This window comes from Crocodylus porosus, unplaced genomic scaffold (assembly GCF_001723895.1).
Source record: "Crocodylus porosus isolate Cpor-Errol unplaced genomic scaffold, CroPor_comp1, whole genome shotgun sequence".
NCBI classification, from domain to species: Eukaryota; Metazoa; Chordata; order Crocodylia; family Crocodylidae; genus Crocodylus; species Crocodylus porosus.
Genome location: NW_017728949.1, coordinates 12,334,807 through 12,360,675, shown reverse-complemented (window position 1 = coordinate 12,360,675; position 25,869 = coordinate 12,334,807). Strand labels below are relative to the sequence as shown.

General features: G+C 41.7%; 1 protein-coding gene across 1 annotated transcript in view; it reads left to right on the top strand.

The window, feature by feature from the left end:
• BARD1 (BRCA1 associated RING domain 1) overlaps positions 1 to 25,869 on the top strand; it is a 78,456-nt gene that overhangs the window by 18,805 nt on the left and 33,782 nt on the right. Inside the window, exons 4-6 of the mRNA XM_019554350.1 lie at positions 1,245 to 2,278; positions 20,391 to 20,471; positions 21,871 to 22,043. Coding sequence (XP_019409895.1) covers positions 1,245 to 2,278; positions 20,391 to 20,471; positions 21,871 to 22,043 — 1,288 coding nt within the window. The remainder of the gene's footprint in view (positions 1 to 1,244; positions 2,279 to 20,390; positions 20,472 to 21,870; positions 22,044 to 25,869) is intronic.

Here is a 25,869-nt window from a genome sequence, read left to right as displayed (position 1 = left end):
TGGACGAGGGTGGGGTAAGGTGGTCAGACAGGTGGGTAAGCGAGTGGAGTCAGGAGGTTTAAAGCGTATTGGTTACACAGAAATTTTATTTTTACTTACACTACAGAAGAATGCAGCATAGGAAGGAAGTCGTGGTTGCGCGGTGTAAAAAGAGAAGTTGAGCTATTTAGCACAGCACTGTAGATATTTTGTTGTTCAGATTACAAACTAAGTAATACAGATTTTTAAGCAAAGTATATAGGTGACTTTGGTCAGCAGGCTTTCGAGAGCTCTTGACGAGAACAGACGAGTTGACAAAATCGGATACGCCTGAAAATTTTTACCGTAGGCGGGGAGAGAGTTCAGCGACTGGCCAAATTGCTGGCTATGTCTCCTGGGCATGCATGGAGATCTCCACTGAAGGCAGAAATCTTTCTAAAATTATAGCTTGCAGGGTGGCCTATTACAACACGCCAGGCATGAATAAATACAGGACTGCCAATCATAACTGTGAACAGACTCTGTGTGTTTCTCATTTCTGCTCAGGTTTCATGCGAGATTGACTGCGCATGTGTTTTACATCTAAGCTTGGGGGGGGTTGGATACGGAACTATAATGATAAAATATGTTATGTTAGCCTTTGACCTTTTTGCCATTGGCATCTGAAACCAAAGATTTTTCTTTGACAACACCCAAGGTAGGAGATAGATGGTGCCTGTGGGCAGCCTGTTACATCAAAGCAAAAGTTCTTAGGAGCATGAGTGGGGGGAGGATGGGATTGCACCAGTAGTAGGTGCTTTCTGAAGCTCTCAATTTCTCTCTGATTAATCCCACACATATAAACCAGGGCTTGGCAGCCTGCTGTTTCTGGGCGAGATCCAGCCTGCAGAGCTCAGGCCTCGGTGGCATTTGTCAGTGGGAGCTTTGGCAACTCATTTAATAATTGCTTCTCAAGCCTATGACTTTTTCTCATCTAATTTAAATTGCAGAATTTACTATTTGCTTAACCTGGAGGGTTGGTTGAAATGATTAGACACCCTGCAGCCATACCCTTCATAGTGCTTACAAGAGTTATACTCCAGTAATTTAGATGGCTTTAGGCCTACTGCTTGGCTTCATGGGTTCAGCCTTTCGTATATCCTTAAAATGACCAAGACTAGTTGTATTTAATTAGCACAGTATTTCAGACTTTTCTTCAATAACTTGTGTAAGGATTGTGTTCTACAAAAAGTGTTCAATTTTTTTACCATCTTGTTACCCTTCAGATCCAGCTCTCCCACCAGATTCTGGAGAAGACTTGTCCACATCAATAAGAGATAATCAAGATATGGGAAATAAGAAGCAGATAAAAATGTGGTTCAGTCCACGCAGTAGAAAGATTAGATGCATCTTGAACAAGAATCAGGAGGTGACCAATGCTGATAAAGCTTCCAAGGATGCACCTTCTGTTTATGATTTCTCTCCTTCCCCTTCTCATGAAAAGACTTGTAAGCAAAGTAAAACAGCACGGGGATTAACAAAAAAGCTGAAGAAGAAACGCCTAGCAGACTTCAATAAAGTATGGGGTATAGTGAAGAAAAAGCAGAAAGATGCCAGTAGACCTGAAGAAAAAGAAGCCTTAGATGAATTCAATGGAAAAAAGGTGTCCTTTTGCAGTCAGCCATTAGTTTCCTGCACCCCAGAACCAAAGAGTACTGAAAAGACATTAGGACAGGAATCAGTAAAGGAAACTAACTTTGATAAAAATGGAAGCAAATCATACTTGGAAATGTCCACACAAGTAAAACCTGTGGAAGATAACGACAGCAATAAAGTTGCATGTCCTGCAGAAGATACCATTGAGAGTGATGTTACTACAGGTAAACCCCTACCAGGAGGAAATAAAGCGACTCTCTTAAAACGTGGAAGGCAGCAATCAAGATCACCTGCTTTGTCTCATTCTAAAAGACGTAGAACAAGTGAGAAGAGCACCAGTAGGCAGTTGGTCACCCAGCAGTCGCCACAGAATTGCTGTACTAATATGCCTCTGGCTGATGAAGATGACAGTCTAGTTGATATTTCTTCTCCCGTATATAAACATACAGGTGGCTCCATATCAAAATCAAAAAACTTGTCGTTTTTTAAAGAAATAAATAGCTCTTTGGTATCAAAAGCCGAATCTACTCCATCCACTCCTAAAAACTGTAATCAAATGGCAGTTATGCAGAGTCCCTCTGTGTCAAAGAAGTACCCTGCCCAGAGCACAACTAGCAAAAGAAATCATAAAGGAGAGACTTTGCTCCACGTTGCTTCTATTAAGGTAGGACTGTAGCGTTGTTTTCCTGCATTCTGTTTTTGGAAGGTTTTGTTCTCAAGTTTTTCTGTATATTTTTTTGAAACAGAAGACATTGGATCAAAGCTCACTTTTAGGCAATTTTTTAAAAAGTTCTTGCTTTCGCATGTTTGCTAATGTCTTGTGTTCCTGAGGCAAGACCGGCTTTTATAGTTGTGTTCTATATATATAAAACCTGTTCTGATTAATAGGTTAAAAGGGGATTTCTTGGATGAGTTCTGACTTTGTCCAGACTCTTGGTGGAATTATTTTAGATTGTTGTCCTTGTGGGTTTCAGTGCATGTTCCAAAATCATATAGGAATATCCTTCACATAGCTTTCAGAAACCAATATCCTCTTTTTTACGTAAAAGAATAAGATGATGTATGGTGCAGTGTTGGCTGTGTGATTGATGTTACTGAGTTTAATTTGGATATTTAAAGCCGCTATTGTTGTGTAGGCATAACAATCGGTTTGTGAAACTGTTCAATAGCCAGATTGATACTGTAGCTGGATTTCTTTGCTATAGTAGTGATACACTCAACCTTTTTGAAGCCAGGGCACCCCTGTGCAACTTTTCTGAGTTTGGTGGGCCACCTGACAGAGAACCACTCTTGTGCTGCCTCTGCTTATTTCAGTGCTTCTTAACCAGGGTGCTGCCAAGTGTTCCTGCCTGTATTGGGGTTTTCTGGGAGGAGGGTGGTCTTACCTGCCCTGGGTTTCTCTGCACCCAGGTCCTCCCGGTAATGCAAAGGGCTGGTACAGCCCAACTTGACTCCCTTGGCTTAGCAGTGTGAAGAGTTATGGCAGCCTAGCCTGGATCCCTGGATGGGCAGTATGAAGTACTCTTGCAGCCTAGCCTTACATTTCCAGTTCAAATGACTGCCCTGGATGGGTGGAGCAGCAGGCTAGTTTGGAACATGCATTCTTGCTGTAGTCCTTCCTGGTTTGACTCTATATGCTCTTCCTGGAAATGGAGGGGTGAAGGACAGCACTCCTTGCCAAACATGCCTCTGTTTCTTGGAGGGGCATGTAGATTCAGACCAAGAAGTGCTGCAAGAAGATTGTGGGCTTCACCTTCAACTGCTGCCCAGTCTTCCTCTGCAGGAAGTGCATGGGGCAGTTCAGCCTGTCTGCGGCAACACACACGTTGTGGCACCTTTGGAAGAGGCTCACAACACCCTGGAAAAGGGCCCTGGCACCTCAGTTGAGAACCACTGAGCTATAACCAATCTTGCACAAAAATACCTTACTTTTGGTATTTCCTAAATTCTGCGTAAGAACTTGGAATGCTGTAACAGTAACGTTCCTTTAATATCATTTTTATATGCAATTTCTAAAAATAGGAAAAATTTAAATTTTTTTTGTCAATACATATTATTAGATAGCAGTGACATGGTATGTACTGGGGTTATTTTTCTGTATTCCTAACTGGGAGGAGGGTGTAATCTGATGAGTGATAGGGGTAGAATTAAGAGATGAATGTTCTTTCCACTTGTTTTAAAGATGCTTTACATTTATGTAGTCCATTCACCTGTGAGTGAAATTTGTTAGTTTAACTGATGTTTACAGTCAGTGAATCCCTCTGCCAACGTCTCTGGTAGCAGAATTGCACATGCCTGTTTTTTTAATTTTCTCCCTCTGTTGCTGTGTGAAATACATCCAGATAGGAGAACCTGCCTGTGTAGTCATTGCAACTGTTTTCTGTGTTTAGTCAAACTGCTATCAAATGCACTAAATGAATAAGTTAGAGCAAAAAAATCTGGTGACTCTTCTCTTTGAGGTCACTTCAGAAAGCTTATGCTTTATGCACTGGCAATTTAAATATATGTTGTGCTAAATTATACATAAAAGCAATACAGCATTATTAATAAAATTACTTTACCTGTAAATATCTTGACACACAACATTTCAAGTTGTAGAGGCTAAGAATTTTTTGATAAATAACTGCTCCCATTTCATGGTGTTAGTAATTCACATTTGTACTTACGAAAAAGAACTTTCCACTTATATAAATGGAGGTGGAAGCTATGCGTTAGAAATACAAATCCCTTCTTTGAAATTATATCTAATTAGTTGGGGAGGAAAAAATTATATGCCTTAGCTATAGGACTTTAGAGCTCACAGCAGTCACCTCTGGACTACTGTTGCTTCACTTCATGCATTCAGCAGATTCCTTTTATTTATTAAAATGCTGTGTGCTTACTGTCCTTCTCTATCTTCTGGTGCTGCGTAGATTGAGTGATTGTCCTAAAACGTTAACCTACTTAAGACCGTTGTCCTCTATTGATACGTTGTCATACACTTTACTTTGTGGTTAAATCAAGTGACATATCAGTAAAGTGCAATTATCAAAGTTCAGAATATAGTTTTTGGTTGTAGCCGTGTCGGTCTAAAGACGTAAGCAGGCAAGGTTCTTTGAGTAGATGTGATATCTTTTATTGGACCCATTGAGTAGTTGGAAAAAAGTTTTTAGTTCTTTGGAGTCTCAGAACAGCATAGACTTCCTGGGTCTGAAGAAGGGTGTTTGCATCTGAAAGCTTGCTAAGCACTTTTTTCCAACTACTCAGTTGATCTAATAAAAGATGTCACTTCTGCTTAAAGAACCTTGCCTGAGAAAAGAAGGGTGCCCTTTTAATGACAGTGCTGAGCTGTATTTGGAAGATCTGGATCCAGTTCCTAGTTTTACAGGAGACTGCTCATGTAATTCTAGGCAAGTCACTTAGGGACACTGTATAGACAAATCCTGAGCATATCTTGCCAGCCTTCTTCTTGCACTTTGCCAAACCCAGAAAAGTGGAGGGAGTGAATGGTCTCACTCCCCATCTGCTGCTCACTGCCATATATATTTGGGTTTGGTGAATGCAAGTGGGAGTATGTGGGCTGAGCATACTTGGGAAGAGCTAACTGTTAATCTCTGAGCCTTGGTTCTTTCATTTGCAACGTGGGATAATTCTTTCTTCCCTTTTCTTTATTGCTTTTTTAGATTGTAAGGTCTGGGGCAGGAATGATCTCTGCTAGATGCTTTAGACACGCATAGCAAAAGTGCTTTTGAAAACACAGTAACACAATGGGGGGAAAAACAGGGAGGGAGAACAGAGTGTATTGAGTAATCCATGTACCTGACTTCTCAAGTAACAGATAATTTTAGACTAGGGTGGACATGATATAACCTTTCAGTTCCACAAGCAGAATGAGTTTCCCTACATTTTTCACATTAAAGTTTTCCTGGTTACTTCATTTAACCATGTTAATTCAAATGCATTGTAATGGAAACTTTTTGTGGGGAGGGGGAAACAGGAGAGAGAATAAAACTTAATTCTCAGGGACTTCATTAAATATAAAATAAATCCATATTATTTTCATTATCTTGGAGGACCTAATACACTGCACTTAATGGAAGTTAATTGAGTTCTACAGTTTTTGTCTTTTTAAAAGAGATAATTAGCAACATTATCTGACATTAAAATTAAGTATATTGTGTTTTTTCCAAACCAATCTGAGCTAGAAGTGTGAGGGGCTCTTTCCCAATTTACTACCCTAAAGTAATAATAAACTTACTAAAAGCAAAATGGATCTGAAAAAGGCACTGGAGTAAATGAGAGTAATGCTGAACTACGATAATAAATTAAAATGAATGTCACTGTTTGCCTAGTAAACAGTTGTTTTCTTCTGTAGTTGTTAAAATAAATTTTTCAAGTAGTTAAAGTACAAAATGTGATCTACTGGGTGCCTACTACTAATAATGCAAACTTGTATAGAAAGTGCTACTTCCCTTGAATCCTACCACATCTTAATTTTTAAAATTTATTTTATTACTAATTTTTCAAACAACTGGCTGCCTTCCGCATGTAGTGGTTAAAACCACAGAACCCTTCATCTCAGCTTGTAGTTACTAGAGTGTATTAATTTGCCCAGTGTCCTTTCCTTATAAATTTCCTTTCAAATTAGATTGTGCCTATATTTTCAGGCTTGCTTTAGTGCCACAAGGTGAGAAACTCTAGGGCAAACTTCCCAAAGCAGCATTCCCAGTACACGCCCCAGGAAGAGGATGGAATGGTAAACTCAAATGGAATGGGAGGGATGAAGGTGATTAGCACATAATATGGAAAATGATTTTGATCTTTATGTTCTGAGCTGGCAACAGTTAGACACAGAGAGCACACTTATGTGTTGAGATAACCTGTTTTGTTTAATTGAAGGAACAGTGAGGGAATAAATCAGGACTTGCCTGCCAGTAAAAATGTTACCTGGCAGCTATCCTGTCTCTGTTCCAGGGATTTTCTATTCTGTGCATCTGACTAGAAGATTTCTTAAAGGCTTTGCCCATATTTGAGATCTTGGGTCTTTCACATCATGGTACTTGAATTTAATTCTAAGACTATTGTATAATCCTTTCTGAGCCTGCAGGAGTTCTTACTTTCCCTGTATCCAGTTGGGCTATTTTTCCAATTATATACTGTATAATACATCAAATTGAAGATTGAGGGAGATCTATTATTTGCCCACTTGAATCTTTGTTCATAGCATTTGAGGTTAATTCCTTTATAAAATAACTTACTCCATTACAACTAGAACATCAACTAACCAATCAACTTTCCTTAAAACTGCTCTCTAGAGTTGCTGGAGTAAGGAAATAAGTTGCTGGCTGAGAGAGAATTTACTTGGAAAAAACGCTTCGAATAGCAGGGTGACTCAGAAGTGAATGCCACAACTGAAACTTCTAGCTCCCTTGAAATTGATTAAATGTTTTAAATTCATATGCTGTAGTAAAGCTAAGGTTAGTCTTGGATTGTACTTAATAAATTTTAGGATTTTCAAATTAAAATCAACAGAAGACTTAAATGTATGTCAGCAAATATGGAGCCACTCCAAATATAGCAGAACTATTAGAAATGCACTTAAAATATGAGGAAAAACGTGCTATTCTTTCTAATCTCTTGTATTTTTATTATGCTTAGGCTCTGCTGCTTATCTTTGTTATAAGAAAAGATCCAGGTTTTCCACGTGTGGCAGAAAAATATGGGAAAATTCAGATTTTCTCCTTTGAAGGGGAAAAAATGTGGGGAAACCACAAGTTTACTCTTGCAGGCTTGCAGCTTGCCAGCCTACAGGGGGTTGCTTGGGGCTGCGGGGGAGCTGAGGGAGAGTGATTGGAGACAGGGCACCATATGCATGTGTGCATGCACCCTCATGTGGGTGACATATAGCCAGGCAACATGGTGGGAGCACTACGGCAGCTGCGTGCAGGTAAGTCATGGCTAGGCTGCCTGGCACGGGAGCCCCAGCCCAGGGCAGAGGAGTGCCACAGGCCTCACGTTGTCCTTCCTCCAGCTTGCGCTGGGGCCAGCTGCTGCTACCTGTACAAGTCAGAGCCATTGCAGTCCTGCCCGGTCTGGTCGGAAGGGGGGTAACGGGGGGCCCTCCAGCAGGGCTGGGGGGGGTGCAGGGAGCTGTGGGAGCACCACTAGGGCTGGGAGAGCTGTGGCTTGGGAGTACAAGCAGGGGGACTGGTTTGGGAGTGCAGGGCACTAGCAGCCCCGGGGGGCTGTGGGTCAGGCGTGTGGGGCACAGGCAGGGCCAGGGGGCTGTGGGTTGGGAGTGAGGGGCACTGGCAGGGCTGGGGATGGGGACTGGCTTGAGAATGAGGGGCAACAGCATGGACAGGAGCAGGGCACTGGCATATCAGGCTTGCTCAGCACCACAGAACAGCAGGGCAACAGCCACAGCTGGACTCGCGTCCTGGTGAGTGAAGGGAAAGCTCTGGTTTTCCATGATAAAAAAAAAAAAAATCAAATGCCAGAATATACAGGTATTTAGAACTTATTTTATTATAATGATTGAGGCACTGGTAGCCTTCTAAATGGCTTTAAAATTGTAAATGTATCAATAAAATGTGTTAAATTGATACCTGTATAAGTGTGTGTGTGTGTGTGTGTGCAGTCCTCGGACTTACAACACAGTTGGTTCCTGAAAACCACGTCTTAAGTTGAAACATTGGAATTTGGAACTAATTTTCTCATAAGAAATAATGTTATAAATGGGGGATTGGTTCCTGAATCAAGGTCTGATACCCTATTTTCACCAAAAATACCCCAGAATTCTGTACTCGGTCAATTATAGATGAGTAATATAGCTACCTTTAATATATTTATATTGTAAGTAGCAATCATATAGATTTGGAAGGACTTCTTTGAGGTGACTTTGCTGGACTTTTTGAAGGGCTCTTGGTTGGACTTTTAAAAGAGCTCTTGGCTGGAGTCTTCTCAGGAGTCTTGGCTGCAGGTTTTTCTGGAGGCTTGTCTGCTTTCCTAAAGAAAGTGTCCAAGGAAGGTTGGACAGATGCTCTCCAGGGAGATAAGCAATGCAGTGAACTTGTTCACTGGTGTGGCATTGCATTGGATCAAGAGTTGTAAGTCAAAACTGGCATTCTAAAGTTGAAACAGGGTGTCAATTTATAAACGTAAGTGTGAAATGCTGTAACTCGAAACATTGTAAGTCGAGGACTACCTGCGTCTATATCATACCATTTCATTTTAATCGCGGAAAAACATGAATTTGGAGGCTTTTAATTAAATTTGCAATTTTCTAAAAAGAGAAGACCAGGATCCCTGGTTATAAGTTTAGCCTCAGGTTCTTGGTTGTTGTTTTGTTTCATTGGTTTTTGTTTCAACCAGCTGTGCTGAACTACCATGTTCATTAGAAAATGTACATGGTTTTGTGCAGAAACTAAGAAAATGAAAGGTGAGAAGTGGGTTGTTTTCTGGAAACTGTCAGTCAGCATTTGCTGTTATTACAAGGCCTCCCTTATTCATCTGTCTTTTTTCTCCACTTAATGCAAGTTCTATATAAAAGATAAAGTAGGAAAAGCTAGGGAAAGGAAGGGACTAACTTGTTCATTTGATCATGTGGCACAGTGGGGCCAGTATTTTGGTCAGGCACAGCACAGATTAGCTCTATACCCTCTGAGTGCTACTTGGATCCCTTTTCCTTCTGCGATCTGTTGCTTTGCTTTCTGTTCCTGTGCAGTCTGCCGCTGTGCTACACGTCCCCTCCCTGATTTGCTGGGTACCACATGTGCTGCAGGTTGGCCACCACTGATGTAGTACATTCTTTTGTTTTTTAGTTAAAACGTAATGAAATCACCTGAAGCTTTAGAAGTAGAGAGGAGGAAATGCTTTCATTCTCTTCGTGTGACACCCTAATTTACATTACAATTTATTTTCCCCTAGTTGGTAATTAATATCTTTATTAGCTTATTGGTTATTATAAGGAAGATGCAAAATATTTTGGGCTAATGGAAGTAGTGAAGGGAAAAACTGGGAAAATTAAAAATAGTCTTAAAGGATTGCTATCCTTTTTTTTAAACCCATCTATCTGTACTAGCTTAATGATGCGACTGATATTAGGACTATAACAAAAAATCTCTGTCTAAGCCAAGAGGGGAAGGGTTTTGGGCAAATGCCTTCAGCAGAATCAAAATTTTCTATTTTAAAATGTTCACAGCTGTGAAAATATCCTTCCCCATGTAAACCAATGCATTGCTTGCTTCTGCATTGGACAGAATGTTACACTGGACAGATAACCTTATTGTCTGTCTTGTTGTGCTTCTTTGGTGCTTCCTTAAGCTGTAGCAAAAGTCAAAAGTTGGGGGAGCAAAAGTTGCCATTCTTTACTGCTATTGTTTACAGTCCCAGGGATCAGCTTAAAAAATACTTCCCCTTGTTTCTTCTGAGTAGATATGAATTGATACGAGTTCCATGTAAGTGACCTTCGTTTTCTTCCTAAATATAAAAGCATCAGGCAAAATTTGTCCCAGCGTTTATTTTCAACAGCTATTTGTTCCAGAGCACTAGGGGAAGCATCAAGAGGCATACAATATGTGGTGTGACCATGCTTCAGTTTAAATACCATGGAGTGATGTGATTAATGACTTTATATTTGTGTCCTAAAAAGAATTAGACTCGAGTGAATTTCATTTTTTGCCTGCTTGTAAGAACTTTAACCTACATTCAGTGTCAGAAAAAAACTTTCTGGGCCTTTTCGTTAACTTTAGAACGATAACTCTTGAAACAAGAACTGTGTATGTATGTGTGGAGACTCCTGTTTTGTTTTCATAGAAATGAGTTTTTATCTTTCAAAAACATTTTATTTTCACCTTCCAAATTGAAGTGGATAATATTTTAATATATAAATGAATGATTTATATTTTATATAAATAATATTAAAAAATTAGGCGACTGTTGTCGATGCCTGCCTGGTCAGATGGGTTTTTGATTGGTTGGAGGGCCGCACCCAGAGAATGGTGGTGGACGGGTCATTTTCGACCTGGAGGGATGTGGGCAGTGGGGTCCCCCGGGGCTCGGTCCTCAGGCCCGCACTGTTCAATATCTTCATCAGTGACTTGGATGAGGGAGTGAAAAGCACCTTGTTCAAATTCACAGATGACACTAAGATGTGAGGAGAAGTGGGCGCACTAGAGGAGAGGGATAGGCTGCAATGAGATCTGGACAAGTCACAGGGGTGGATGGATGAGAACAGGATGGGTTTCAATACTGACCCTGGAGGTCTTCAAAAGGAGGCAAGGTAATCACCTAGCTGGGGCTGTTTGACCCCAGCATTCTTTCTTGCTCATGGCTGGGGGTTGGACTTGATGATCTGCTCAGGTCCCTTCTGACCCTACCAACTATGAAACTGAGGTTCTCTGTCCTGCCATGTGCTGAGCATTCCCTCTTGTGTCCTATGAAATACTTAGCACATCTATAAGCATGTGACTTCTACTGAAGTCAGGAAGTCCATGTGCTTAGTTAAGTACTGTACATCTTTAACAGCTTTACCAGATCACTTGCAGATGTTGCCTGGACCTGGTGGCACTGAGTTCTATTGCATGCCAGTTGAGGATCTGGTCTGCTGATTTTTATCTTGCATTTTTTCTTTTTCAAACAAATATTCACTGTAAACTAGTTGAATTCATTTTAAGAACCTCTTAAAGGTGCAGAGCAGTAAAAACCCTTGAAGAATATCTTTTACAAGCCCTATAACTTCGAATTCAAACTTTAATTTCTGGCTATATTTCCTCTTTCAATCTCTAGGCTGTGAACAGTGTTCTTAATGCATCACTTCTAATCCTGACTGACAGTGGCTGTTCAGTCATTGTGCATGTGTATAATTGGAATGAAAGCTCCTCTCCTGTTCCCATTACTTTTATTGCCAATTGCAAGTTATAGAAAGAAGAGTTCCATTTACCGCTGAGGTGACAAAATGGGATTTTTTTTCTCATCGTTTCCAGGGGAGGAGGGGAAAAAAACCACTTCGAACTCCATTGTAAACTGAGAAATATAGTTTTCTAGTTCTATACCAACCATTTTTCATTCTGTGCATGTTGACAGTACTTTTATTTGTCTACAGCGGCAAAAATTTATTGCAATAAAAATTAAAATGGCTTTTTATGGATTTTAGTATGAATGTTAACATACTGAGAAGCTGAGGTAGTACCTAATGCCCACATGAACTTTGTATTGTTTACTAGCAATGTTAACTGTCTTTAAGGGAGCACTGCAAAAATACCATGTTGTATGCAATTGCCATCTTAATTTTGAAAGAGACTTAGCTCTGCACTCATGATCAGTAAAAAAAAAAAAATATATATATATATCTAATACTGACTGTTGTGTCAGATGCCTCTGAATATCTTCTGTTGGCACATGGCTTCCATACACGTTTTTCCTGGAGATGGTGAAGTTCTCTATGCAGGTATCATGCAACAGTGCTGCTTCTGTTTACCTCTGCAGTCCCCAAGAAGCAGCCTTATTCAGTTTCCTTCTCCTCTGTGGGCCCCCTGAATCCAGCCCTGGTGTGGCTTCTTGGAGGGTGAGCCCCAGGCTTTGAGACCCTGGTCCTTCTCAGCAATTTGTAGCACCCCTACCCCCACAACTCTGACAGTTCCTTGTTTCTGGTTAGATCCTGGCAAGGAGGAGGTTCTTCTGCTTTTCAAAGGGGAGGGATATCTGAGTGGTGACACTCCAAACAGTCCTGCAGGCTGCTTCAAAACAGTCTTTTTTGTGCCGTTCTGATTCCCTGTGTTCTTCCTTGGATTCTACTCTCATCCTCCCTGGGACTATTCTTTACTCTGTCTTTCTCTGTCTCTCTTGATCTGATTTCTGCCCCCTGCTCCCCCCCCGCCCCTCCCCCCAGCTGGATGCTGCTCTCAAAGCTGCTGGACTGCATTCCTTTCAATTGGCTATTGGATCGGTATTGGCTGACTATGGCTGGTTAATCAGTCATTGGTCATCAGTACTGGCCAAGCAAATCGTTATTGGTGCACCCCTAGTGCTCAGCCCACTTAGCCTCTTTTGTCACAGTAGCATATTCCTTAATTGGTTTTGGGCCATCCATGTTTTGAATATAATCCATAGAATTATACCTCTGAGATATAGGTTTAGGTGACTAGAGTTAAAGCTAATGATTGTCATTATTTTCCATGCACAGTGAGTTAACATTCCTGTCACTTATGATTATAAGAAAATAGGGCTGGAAGGGATCTCGGAAGATCATCTAGTGCAGCCCCCTCCTCAAGGCAGAATCATCCCAAACTAAACTATTCTAGCCTTTTCCCTCCCCCACGCCCTTCCCCCCCCCCCCCAACAGACTTACAAGCCTGATGCTGCTCTCCGAGGTGCCAGGTGCATATTAGCAATTGGATCGGTATCAACAGATATGGCTTGTTAATAGGCCATCAGTATTGGCCCAAAAATCTTTATCTGTGCACTTTATTGATGACTGTTAATTCAGCATGATGATCCAACTTTCTAGCCATTTCATCTAGTCTGTATTTCCTTAGTTTGTTAATAAGAAAGTTGTGGGAGATGTACTTTGACTTTAGAAAGTCAAGCAAGAATATCATATCCACCGCTCTTCTTCCATCCACAAAGCCTGTTACCTTACAGAAGGAAATCTGATTAATCTGGCATAACTTGCTCTTGATTAAGCCATGTTGGATGTTCCTGATCACCTTGTCCTTTTCTAGGTTCTTTGCAGTAGATTTCTTAAGGACCTGTCCGTGATCTTTCTGGGTATTGTGGTCAGATAGACTCATCTGTAATTCCTCAGTTCATTTTTCTTTTTATTTGTTTTTTTCCCAATCATTCAGGACCTCACCCAGCATCTGTGAGTCCTCAAAGAGGATAGCCAGGGGCTCTGAAATGACCTCATCTAATTCCTTCAGTATCCTAGGGTGCCTCTCATCTGTCCCTGCGAACTTGAAAGCATCTAGCTACTCTAACTAATCATCTCTAAGTGTTTCCACCATTACTCAACACCACTTGTCTCCTTCCCTATCTTTGCTTCCAACTGCATCAGATAGCTGTCTTACTTTGGCTTCACAAATAAAAAAAAAGGCATTAAATACTTCAGTTTTCTGTGCATCATCCATAACTAGATTTTTTTTCTGTATTCTGTGAGAGATCAATGGTTTCTTTGTTTTTTTTCTTTCTCTTGACATACTTGCAGAATCCATTTTATTGCCTTTTGTGTCTCTTAACAGTTTCATCTCAAAATGTGCTTCTGGTTTCCTGATTTTCTCCTTACCTGTGGGATACTCTCATCTTCCTTTGAAATATGACCAAGTAGGATTTTTGTAGAATTCCTTTTTTGAGTTTCAATGCATTGGAGAGATTGCTTTCCAGCCAGGCTGGTCTCCTATTGCACTTCTCATTCTTCTGTCACATTGGGATAACTTGCTCCTGCACCGTTAAAAGGGCTTCCTTAAAATACAGCAAGCTCTCCTGCACTCTCTTTTCTCTGACTTGCCTCCCAGGGGATCTTGTTCACTAGTTCCTTGAGTTTGTTATAGTATGCTTTTTTGAAGTCCAGTGGCTTTATTCTGCTGATCTCCTTTTCCTCGATATTTCTCTGAACATAGTTCAGTGTCTAGCTTTCTGTACTAAAGCTATCTTTGTTGTTTCAAATTTTCCTTGATTACATAAAATGGGTTTGAGTCTGTCCTTCATTTAGTTCAGTGCTGACCTCAACTTTGTTTCTTGTGTTCATTTATCCTTTAAAAAAAAGGGTGAATTGTAAGGAACAGTTAGATAATGGTCAAGATATGCTTCAATTAATACTATCTGACAGCACAAAACCTAGAGCCCCTGTTATAATTTGATTTATGAGTGTTTTTAACAGCTCATTAAAAGAAAGTGTGAGATTTTTGGTGATAAGCCACTGGCTTTAAATCTCTTTGGATTCCTTTTTCCCTGTTTTTAACAAACTTGGACTTGTCATCCTTTTGTGTTCTAACTGTTGCCATGGGTGCAGAAGACTTCATTTTGCCTATTTAGTTGTATTCCATGTTGTGTCTGTGCAGGTTTCTAATTTTGTCTTCCATTGTACACTAATTTTTTCTCTTCCCCTTTACCTTCTGTGAACCTCACTGTTTCTGGTGCTTAAGGAATTGTCTGCACTGTGCCAGTGGTGGATCTTGTGGAGGAGGGAACTAAGTACGCCTTGCCTGCCTGGGTCAGCTAATGTGCTGCAGAGCCAGAAGGTAGCTTTTGAGGCTGCTTTAGGCCTGTCCGTAGCACATCTGAGGGTGGGCACTGGCAGCAAGCCCTGACTATCCTCATGAGTGAAATTTTCAGTTCTGGAGCATATCAGCAGACTTGAATGGAAGTCTGTTCATGCCTGTTCTGTCTAATTTGCCTGCTGCTGACCATATAGAGAAGATCCAAGTTCTCACATCACCCTAACCCTTTTCCCATTATATTTCTTAATTATCTTTTCTTGGTCTCATGTCCCTCTCTTCCCTGTTTCTGTGCATGTCAAGGTGGCTTTGGCTTAAATCAAATCAATTTAAATCATGATTTAATGGTCAGGAAGCCTCGATTTTAATCAACTGCATTCTAGTTGTTTGATATACCCTTAATACATATTATTCACAACTTGGTCTACATTTTTAGAAAGTATACACTATACATTTTAAAGCAGTGATTTATTTTGATATTTTTCAGATTAATTTTGCATCTACATCAGAGAACTGAATTATGATTTAGTTATTTGATTTACCAAAGCTAATGGAAGCAGATACTGGTGAAGTCCTTGGGAGGTGAACTACCTCCAATTCACTAGATTAATCATGGATATTTGGGGGATATTTTTGCCACGCTGTATTAGGAGGAAAACAACTGTCACCAAAAACAATAGGCATTTAACTTGTTTTATTTAACTAAAACAACATGCTTATATATTTTGGATATTTTCCTTCAACAACAAACGTGTATAATTATTTTAACAAAACAAGGATATTATTTTTGAATTGTTAACTATTTTAGTTACAAATGTGAAAGGTGTTTTTTAACAAAATTTAAATAGATTATTTCAGCCAGGTCAACATGAGACACTTAAAATACTGGGTTATGCAGCAAACTCAGTCTTCACCTTCCTCTTCCTATTTATTCATAGATTAGAAAAGAAAGACAAGTTTTCCTGCTTCTTCAGTTCCCAAGCATTTTTTCAGTGTAGAATGAATTAGTTCAAAGGAATAAAATATTCTTTCTACACCTGCAGAAGAAGCTACTGGATTATTATCACTTCAGTCGTTTCTGGATCCAGGTGCTTAAGTGACTTCCACCAGTTTACTGGTGTGACTTTCTTAAAAACCTCGTCAGCAAACATATATTTCTTGAATGGTTCACCCTTAGCCCTGAAATTTATTACAGTTGGTATTATGGAGGGCTGATTGCTAGATGCTCATGTCATAGCCAACCCCTTTTTTTTAGCAGTTAAGGATTGACCCTGGTACTGAGTATTGAGAATATTGGCAAGAAAATGAGCTGGAGATAGTGCCTGATCCATTTTGCTTTTTAATGCCTGTAATTTAACTCTGTCATTGTGTATTTCTCTTTTCAAGTTCTCATTCAGTTCCTTCCAAATTTCAACAGCATCAGCAATAAAACAGTAATTTTCTTGCACATTGTTCAAGGCTACAGAAGTAAGCTTCAGGATAGTCAGCATATGTTCTATGTTTGTCTTTAGCCCAATGTTGAGAACTTCTGACTACGACAGTTTGTGACGGTGGGCATCTACAAGCTCTGCCCGTGGGCTACTCGCATTATTGGCCTACCCCCTGCTTAGGGCAGTCCTTCTTGCCTTGCCTGCTGCACTTTTGATGTTACCATAATGGTTGTTAAATGCGGCAGGCTGCCTTAACTGTGGCCCTGCTGTTGGGCCAAATACACAGCTCCGAACCATCCCTATACTGTGATCTATGCCTCGCAGATAGCATCCAAGTCATCCATAACTCTCCTGGCCCCTTTGCTGAGCTGCACTTGGCCTATGGCCCATGTTTAGCCTTAGGCTCCACTGTGTGAGCCTTGGCCTCCTAGCCCCTTCTGCAGGCCTCTACTCTGCCCTTCACTGAGCTCCTGGGCCTTACACCCCTTGGGCCTCAGGCCTCAGTGGGCCTTGGTCCCTCTCAGTCCCCATGCTATGGGCCTGGGCCCTGTGCTTTACTGTCAGGGTGTGCTCCCCTAGCCTTTCCCCTCCACAGGGTATCCACAAGGCAGCAAGGCCTGAGGCTTTATGGTGCCCCATTGTTGTCTTTCACTGGGGAGGCTTTTCTTTCATCCCCATAGTTCCTGTTCTGACCTCTAGCTATTCTGGGAGCTGCTGTTCTCAGGCTGTGTGATGTTGTTCCACTGACTCCTTAGATGTAACTGCTGGCTCTGCTCCTAGGGCCTGGGCTTATATCCTGGCTGCCCAGCCCTTGTCCAGTCAGGTAGCCCCTTGCAGTCATGTGACCAAGTAATTGGACCTGACTGCACCTGAGGCTGCTCCACAGCCTGGCTAAACCTCTTATAGTGGCAGGCGCAACTTCTTGTCTGCCATACAGTTCCATCTATTTTGTCACAATTTTGTTCACAAATTGTCATTAGATTAGGCCAGTTCTCAGTATATCACTTAGAACAGTCCGCTGTTAAGTTCTAGCATGTCTTGTGGGAGACTTAATTTGGTTCCAGCATTACAGCAGCTTCTGCAAAGTGGTTGTTACAGAAGTATTTTGCAATTTCAACAACACTAACCTTTATTTCTGGAGCACTGAAGTCTTTGGCTAAGAGGTGCATTAAATGAGTGCTGCAGCCATGTTATTAGCTTGGGGGTGTTTTCACTTCTAGATTTCTTCTCATCTTTGATGCATTTACAGCATTGTCTGTGACAGCTGTGTTCCAGACATTTGTCAAAACTGTTCCTCTGTTTCAACACGTTTCAACATTTTGCCCATATGCTATAATGGGGAATCATGAAAATGCCTATAATTTTGTCATTTTTTGCTTGATTTGGATGAAGATTTCAGGGATGGTAGCCCTTTCTGACGGCATGATGCCTGCCAAGTTTCAAGAAGTTAGGTTGAGGGATTTCTGGGAAATTGCACCTACAACTGCTAAAAGCAAAACTCGTGTCACTTGCTGGCAGCCTCCTGTCATCCTGCACACAGATCTGGGGGCCTGCACCACTGGGAGGGCTAAGGGGCTGTGCCAAACTCCTCCTGGGGGTGCAGGCCCCTGGATCTGTGTGGGGGATGACAGGAGGTTGCTGCCTGGGACTGGTACTGGCTGCAGCCCATGCCCAGCACCAGGAAGACTAGTGCTGCTATTGGCCCCAGGCAGCAGCAGCAGCCTTCTGTCATCCTGCATTTAGATCTGGCCCCCCCTCCCTTCCCCCCCCCGGAGGAGTCCGGCAGTCTTGGGAGGGCAGGTTGAGCTCTGTGGGGCTGGTGGAGCCACTCGGAGTGCAGCCCTGGCTCTCCCCACTGGGCTGTGCTCCAAGTGGCTCCACTACTGGCTCTCACGCCGCCAGGCTGAGCTCCATGGGGCTGGCAGAGCCACATGGATCACAGCCCTGGCTCCAAGCACAGCCCGGCAGCTGGAAGCTCTGCAGCCCCATGGAGCTGGGTCTGATGGTAGGTGGCGGCAGAGAGCAAGTGGCAGAGCTGCTCAGAGCGCAGCCCTGCCCAGTGGCTCCCCACCGCCTCCTGCCGCCAGGCTCAGCTCTGTGGCACTGGTGGAGCTGCTTGGACTGCAGCCTGGTGGCAGGAGGTGGGGGAGAGCCAGGGCTGCACTCTAAGTGGCTCTGCCAGCCCCACAGAGCTCAGCCCGGTGGCGGGAGAGCCAGTGGCTGCGGAGCCTCCAGCCATGGGGCTGTCCTCGCCGGGGCTAAACTCAAAACAACTATAGGGATGTCAAAACAGCTTTGAAACGAAACACCTGTCGAAATTTTGCACAGCCCTAACAAGCACATATTACTTAATCGTTGTAGACATTGCTCCACCCATCAAGACTCAGGTTAACAATTTTCCCCTCTAGACCTTTTGCACACTGTTCAATTTCTTTCTCATAGACTGTATCCAGCAATGTGTCTGCTATACCTGCTCTGTTGGGTGGGCTGTATCCTTGTCATAATGACTGAACCATGCCAATGAAGTGTGTGTTCTCAACCATATGGAACGTAAACAAACTGAGCAGTTTTTTCATTAATTATCTCTTGCTCTAGTCTGCTGGTTCTTATTTCAGACTTATCTATGGTTCTCTCTGGAGGATGGTGGTGATTTTTTTTTCCTTTTTGCTAAAAGTGATATACTACGTGACATACTTTTGACTGGAACAGTGGTATCATTAGTAGATGCTTCTGAAACTATAGACAGCGAGGATAATGTTAAAGATGGATAGTCAGCATCCTGTACGTTGAGGATGGGTCCTGCTTAACAGAAGTCAGTGCAGTCACTACAGCACTGCTCATTTAGTATTACACATTGCACTCAGTACTACTTTAGAACTGAAACTGTAAAAGGAAGATCTGCCTATTTTAGCTGTTATTTGATACCACAGCTGCATTAAAAATATGATAGTTCCATGTAGTTACAACTATACTTTTTTGTTCAAACATTTTTTATGAGAATTTAAGAAGTCCACCCAGAAGATATGGACTAATCTATAGAGGTGCCTCTGGGAACCCTAGCCTGGGCCCCTAATATAGTCCATGGCTTGTTGTGACCTATTTATAAAACTTTTCTGAAAAGGTTATGTGAATATATTGTCTCAATTAGTATATAATTAAAAGTTATAATCCCTATTCCATGATGATATCTTTTTAATCTTTAACGCATCTTAAATTAAAACCATGTTTATAGTAGCTTTATTTAAAAAAGAAAGCATTAAAAAAACCAAAAACTATGATTAAATAAAAAATCTTAACTTAAATTAAAATCCACTTTTTAAAATTAAAAAAAACTGTTGGTTTTTATCCCACCTGGTGTGTGCAGATTTCCTGTGCACAGCTTTAGTAAGGAGGGAGTGGGCTGGGAGAGGTGGACACTAAGCCTGTAGCCAGTTCTATAGACTCTCTGGTGATTCTTAGGCTTCCCTTTCTATTCCCATACATTTTTTTCCAGTATCCCTCCTCTTCTTACAGGACTTCCATCCGTATACCTCAGTAAAACCTGAGTACAGTGTTCTGCCAGAGTGGAAATGAAATTATTATGGTAGAATAACTACCAATGAGATAAGGACGCTAGAGGTTTTAACATGGATAGTAATTGAAATGTTAAATAGGAACACTTTTCCTTTGCTCTTTCTTTGAGTTGTCTGACTAAAATATGCAGACCCTTTTAAGTCAGGCACATAAAACTGTTTCACCTATGCATGCTTTTAGCTGGTTGTTTAGATTAGTTTGACCAAATTCTTGATTTAAAGGACATGCAATTTTTGGGTAAATGTCCCTGCTTTTAATCCTTGCAGTCGGTTCTAGCAAGTAGATTGCAATCTGCACAAATTTTGTTCCGTTATATTTTGAATTATTTAGACCATCAAATGTGGTTTTTATATAGTCTGCTCCTGATTTAAATAAAATGCGTATGTATTTCTGACTAAACCATACAGATAAATAGTTTGTTTACAAAACCAAACACAGAGTTTTGTCAGCTTGACAATTTCTAAATAAAAACCTGGACTTGCTTGAAATGAAAATGCTGCAATAGAACGATTACTTCATTTTTGCACGTTGTATGTTTAAGATTTTTACTGATGGCATTTTCTTACCTTCCCCACTTTAGGGTGACTTACCAGCTGTTGAACTTCTACTGAAAAATGGAGCAGACCCTAATATTAAAGACCATGCTGGATGGACACCATTGGTGGGTATCAGTACATTTTGGTTTTTTTCCTGACCTTTTTTTTGACATTTCAGTCAACATTTTATTTTCTCCTTTATTTTTTTTTATTCTTTTACAGTTCTTTGCCATCCCCATGCTTGGGCATGTCTGCATGTGCATTAATATGCATTAGGTTGTGCTAATGTGCAGTAGCACAAGTGCATGCTTTTTAGGTGGCGTGTAATGCGCAGTAGCCTATTTTACTAGGCATTAACATAATAGCACAGTTTTATATGAGCCACTTTAATGCACAGTAAAATAGGCTACTGCACATTAAAGTGCATGTGTAGACATGCCCTTTGTAACCTAAATATGAAGTTATAGGAAATTAATGTCTCATTAGGAGCTCTTTGGCTTGGCTTTTCACACTTTTCTTCCAGCGTGTTGATATTTTCCTGCCATAGCAGTGATTTAGATCTGACAATTTTAGCCTATATATATATATTTTTTTAAGAGTAGAAAATGTCTTTCCAGTTTAGTGCCATTGTACTTAGAATCATAGAAAATTAGGGTTGGAAGGGATCTCAGGAGGTCTGGTTCAACCACAACTATATCATCCCAGCCAAGGCTTTGTCTAACCGGGTCTTAAAAACCTCCAAGGATGGCGATTTCATGACTTCTCCAAGTAACCTGTTCCTGTGCATTATCACCCTTGGAAATTTTTTTTCCTAATATGTAACCTAAACTTTCTTTGCTGCAACTTGAGACCATTGCTCCTTGTTCTGTCATCTGCCACCACTAAGAACAGTTTAGATCTATTCTCTTTGGAACCACCCTTCAGGTAGTTGGAAGCTGCTATTAAAGCAGCCCTCAGTCTTCTCTTCTCCAGACTGAATAAGCCCAGTTCCTTCGGCCTATCCTCATAAGTCATGTTGCCCCAGCCCTGTAATCATTTTTGTTGCCTTTCACTGGAAGGCAGCTTGCAAAGGTGGCTTCTTATACATAATTTGATTAATTCCATTAGATCCGTAGAAGCTATCACTTTGAAATGCATTGGGTAGTAGAATATGAATTTTAGCATGCGCATTTGAGAGATTTTTCTTACTTGTGCATATTTGAATTACATGAAAAGGATAGAGTACTAGTCCCTTTTCAGGTACTTTTAAATTCTTTTCCTGAAAGTACATTTGACCTGATCTTTAATTAGGAAGACTTTTCTTTTATAGTCTTACTTGCATGCAAGGTGGTTCCTGTTTTGTGTTTCCATTATTGCCCAGTTTTAGAGATTGTTGTTGTACTATCAAAATGTAATACAGTAGGTTCATTGAACATTGCCAGACTGATATGCTTTGAAAATGAATGTGTTCACTCATAGCGACAAGCATCTGCTTTTAAATTCTGGACTTCATATGAATTTTGTCTTGTTGGTTTCACTGACTAGCACGAGGCCTGTAATCATGGGCACAAGAAAGTTGTGGAACTATTACTACGGCATGGAGCGCTGGTGAACACTACTGGGTATCACAATGACTCTCCTCTTCATGATGCTGCCAAGAATGGTCATGTGAGCATTGTTGAGCTGTTGCTCTTGCATGGAGCTTCCCACAACGTGGTGTAAGTAGATTTGAACTGTGACTCTCTATTTTCAAACTAAGTTTGGAAATCCTGGCTATATAATAATTAAAAGCTTTTAGTACAGTGCATGCAATCCATTCCAAAGTTGTTTCTTTCCAGGTTAAAATACACATACCCCCCTATATCTTCTTTCTTCTTTTTAACATAGAAGTTATTGTCCTTGTTTAAAGTTCCTGTGCCTGAAGAAGAGAGACTGCACTCGTAAGCATAAAAGATATCACATCTACTCAAAGAACCTTACCTGCAAGATTATTTTAAGATTTTTTTTTGGAGTTTGGCAGAGTACTGCAAGTTAGTAAAAAGACTGATCTGAGTTCATAACTGAAACTTTTTACTGATCTAAAAAAGTATTATTGCTCTTGGTCATTTGCTGTACTTCTGCACATATAACAAAGGTATGGGATTATTGTATCTGATCCATATTGGTCACTTTACAAGAGGCTTTCACAGTTTTATCAAGACTGTCACCAATTTAGTGAAACACTGGGTAGGTCATTAGATACTGTGGTATTGCTATTTGTGTCAGCAGCTGCAAGTATAAAATCATGCCTGTTGCCAATACATTACATGCCTGTAGAATATAGCTTTTTAAAAATAACTAATTTTTATAAGGCTGTACTTCTCTGGCTGTGGTATAAAGTAGGGATTAGCAAGTTTGGCTAAATTTAGTCAGTTACAGACTTCAAACTTTTTGAAGTTCTGTTATAGAATGAAAGTACTTTGTATAAAAGCATCAGAAAACACTCCAGCCTACATGAAATGCAGTGGAATTTAAAAATTAAAATATGAAAAATGTAGAGGGATTTTTGTCTTCTGCAACACAGTTCAAAAAATTACACACTGTTCAAGAAATCGGCTTTTGGACATTTTGGGGAATAAGTTTCAAATAATCAACTTTGTTATAAAACTTTTTAATAGCAGCTGAAGGAGTGAGGAAGGATGTACAGTGAAACTTTAAAGTGGCAGTAACAGACTTTGGATTTCTTTATTAACCCAAGATTTCTACTACACTTGCTTTCAGAAATGGAAGAAAAGAATTTTTTTCAGTTGACCATTCCATATTGGCAGACATACCTTTTTTAGTTAAAAACCTGATTGTTTATTTCAAGTGAAGAAAACAGATTGAAGTACAAATGTCTCTATAGAGAATCCATCTCATCACCACTGTCTGTAGCCAAATTCAGAAACCATATTTATCCAAATTCAAGATGTCTTTGAATTTAACACCACTGCCAATAATAAGAGTGTCTAAATGGAAAATTATAAATTTGTTACAGTTTTTTATGTATAGAGTCTAACTATTGGAGAGTTGCTTAAAATTTGTCTGCAATCATACAGAGGGGGCGTAGGCAGCCTGACCCTTGCACCTTGCTCCACTGTTACTCGCCCCTCCATGCCTGTGCTCCTGCTGCCTGTTATCCCATCTCCTCTGCCACTTTCCCTCCATGCTGCCTGATCCCCCATTTGTGCTGTTGCCCTGACGTGCTGCTGCCACTTCCCCTAAACCTCACTTCTAATCAGTAGCAGCTGGGTCAGTGGATAATTGGGCAGCAGTGCCTGTGGGGGATGGGGCAGCACTGTCATGAATGGGTACAAACTATTTACGAAGGACAGGCAGGGGAGAAGAGGGGGAATTGCTGCTCATTATAAAAGAGCCATACGGTTGCTCAGAGCACCAGCATAAAACTGGACATAGGCCAGTTGAAAGTCTCTGGGTTAGGATCAGACAGGAGAGAAGCAAGGGTTTGGCTATGCCTCTTTGATGTTGTAGTGGGGGGTAGTTGGTACTCTGGGTCCCGGAGCCAGCCAGGAGTGACGGGGGTGGGGCAGGGGGCACATACAGCAGAGCTCACCCAGGCAGTGCAGTGTAGGTGTGGTCTGACCCTCCTCCCTGCCCCCATCCAACCCATGGTGTTCCTTATGGGGCTAAGCCCCACCCGCTCCTGCCTAGGGCCACTTGTGCACTTGTCAACAGTCCTGGCTCCAACCAACATGTAAAGCTTCCCAGTGGGGCTGCTTCTGGTGCAGCTGCTTGTCTACAGCTTGACTCCCACCGCTTCCAGTGATGATGCTGATGACGCTTCTGTCGCGCCCCTAATGCTGGTGCACCCTTGACCTGCGAGCCTGGGTCGGCACGACCGGCTTGGCGCGAGGAGGGGGATTTATAACCGGACAGGTAGGTGATAACGGTGGGCAGGAGTCAGAGGATTTAAACACAGCGTTATACAGAAAGTTTATTTTACTTACGCTACTGATGTGCTGCAGCGTAGGCAGAGGAGTTGATTTATTCAGTTACAGCATGCAGATATCATGTTACCCAGCATTTACAGGGTGGGTAAGAGAGTTGCTTGTTACGGATTCCGAGTGATTCACACAAGCCGTTGCAGTCTGCAGATTACCGAGAGCTCTTGATAAGAAAGATTACAACAAAGATAGAGAGATAGATGGGGATACACCAGAACGATACGTAGGCGGAGAGATAATATTTATGCACAATCTGTTCTTCTTGAGTGTAAACACAGTTCTCTGCCTTGGGTGGAAGTTCTTTCAAAGTTATATTTGCCAGAGGTGACCAATTACTATACGCTAGGCATGAATAATTAACGAGTTGGCACTTGTGCTCTCTTTGTTTGCTCAGGTTTCATAAAAAGGGGGGTTATTTTTACTTGGGTGGTACTGGTTCTGTTTGGTCACAGGATGGCGCGCATAGTATATTATTTAATTTTACAACTTCATTAAATTAGTTTCATTTTTATCTGGTCACCGTAGGTACAGATATCTCTCGTGCTGAGTTGTCAAGGTCAGTTTCTTTCTCTTGTATGGGAGCTCAAGTAATTTGAAATGAGGCACAGACAGGGGTATGTATATGTAGCACTGTTAATACAGAGGGATAAATTACAATTACAGAGTTTGTTGTGTTAGCTTCTGACCTTTTGCCATCTGACCTTTTGCCATCGGCATCTGAAATCAAAGACTTTGATCTTTGACAGCTTCTTCCACCATCTCCTGTTCCTGCTGTGCCACTCCAGACTGCAGGTAGTGTGGGGAAGCAATGGTGGCCTTGGGAATGCATGATGGTCACCCCACGCCCAGCCTGGTGAGGGGGAAGCTGCAGCTGAGCGTCTCCTGCCCCAGCACACAGGGCTCTAACCCCAGCTATTGGCTGTCTTTCACCCACTCCACCTGCCTGGCATGATGAGCAGCTGCCTGTGGGCAATCAAGTGGAAGGCAGCCAGGAAGGAGCTGGAGCACTACATGCTGGGGCAGGAGCTGCCTGGTTGCAGCTTAACCCCTCTCCTTTCCCAACATGCCCCGCTGCCATCCCCTGGCTTGGCTGGATGGGTGGTGCTTGGCACATGTCCCCATGACCACCACCCTTCCCTGTATTACTTGCTGCCTCGTGCAGTACAACATAGCAAGAAGAGGAAGTGGAGGAGCTGAGCAGTACTTGGGCAGCTGCAGCCCCACTGAGAAGCTGTGTGCTTGGTGGTGGTTTGGGTGGAAGCATGGCATGTGCTGCCCCAGACGGGAGCAGGCAAAGCTTGGCCCCATGCGGAGCATCGCAGGGGCAGCCATGGGCTAGATTTTGGGTGGGGGTGGGGTGGATCACACTTGTACTGCCTAGGTGAACTGTGCTGCATATGTCCCCTGCCTCCCTTTTGCTTCCCTACCCCCAGCTGGTTCCAGACTTACCAGTTCCTGCAGTGGCTTTGGGGCTTCGGGGGGCTTGTGGAAGAGTCCGCGACGTGGTGTAGTGTGGGGGCAGGAACTGGCAAGTCTAGGGTTTTTTTTCTTCTTAAAGGGC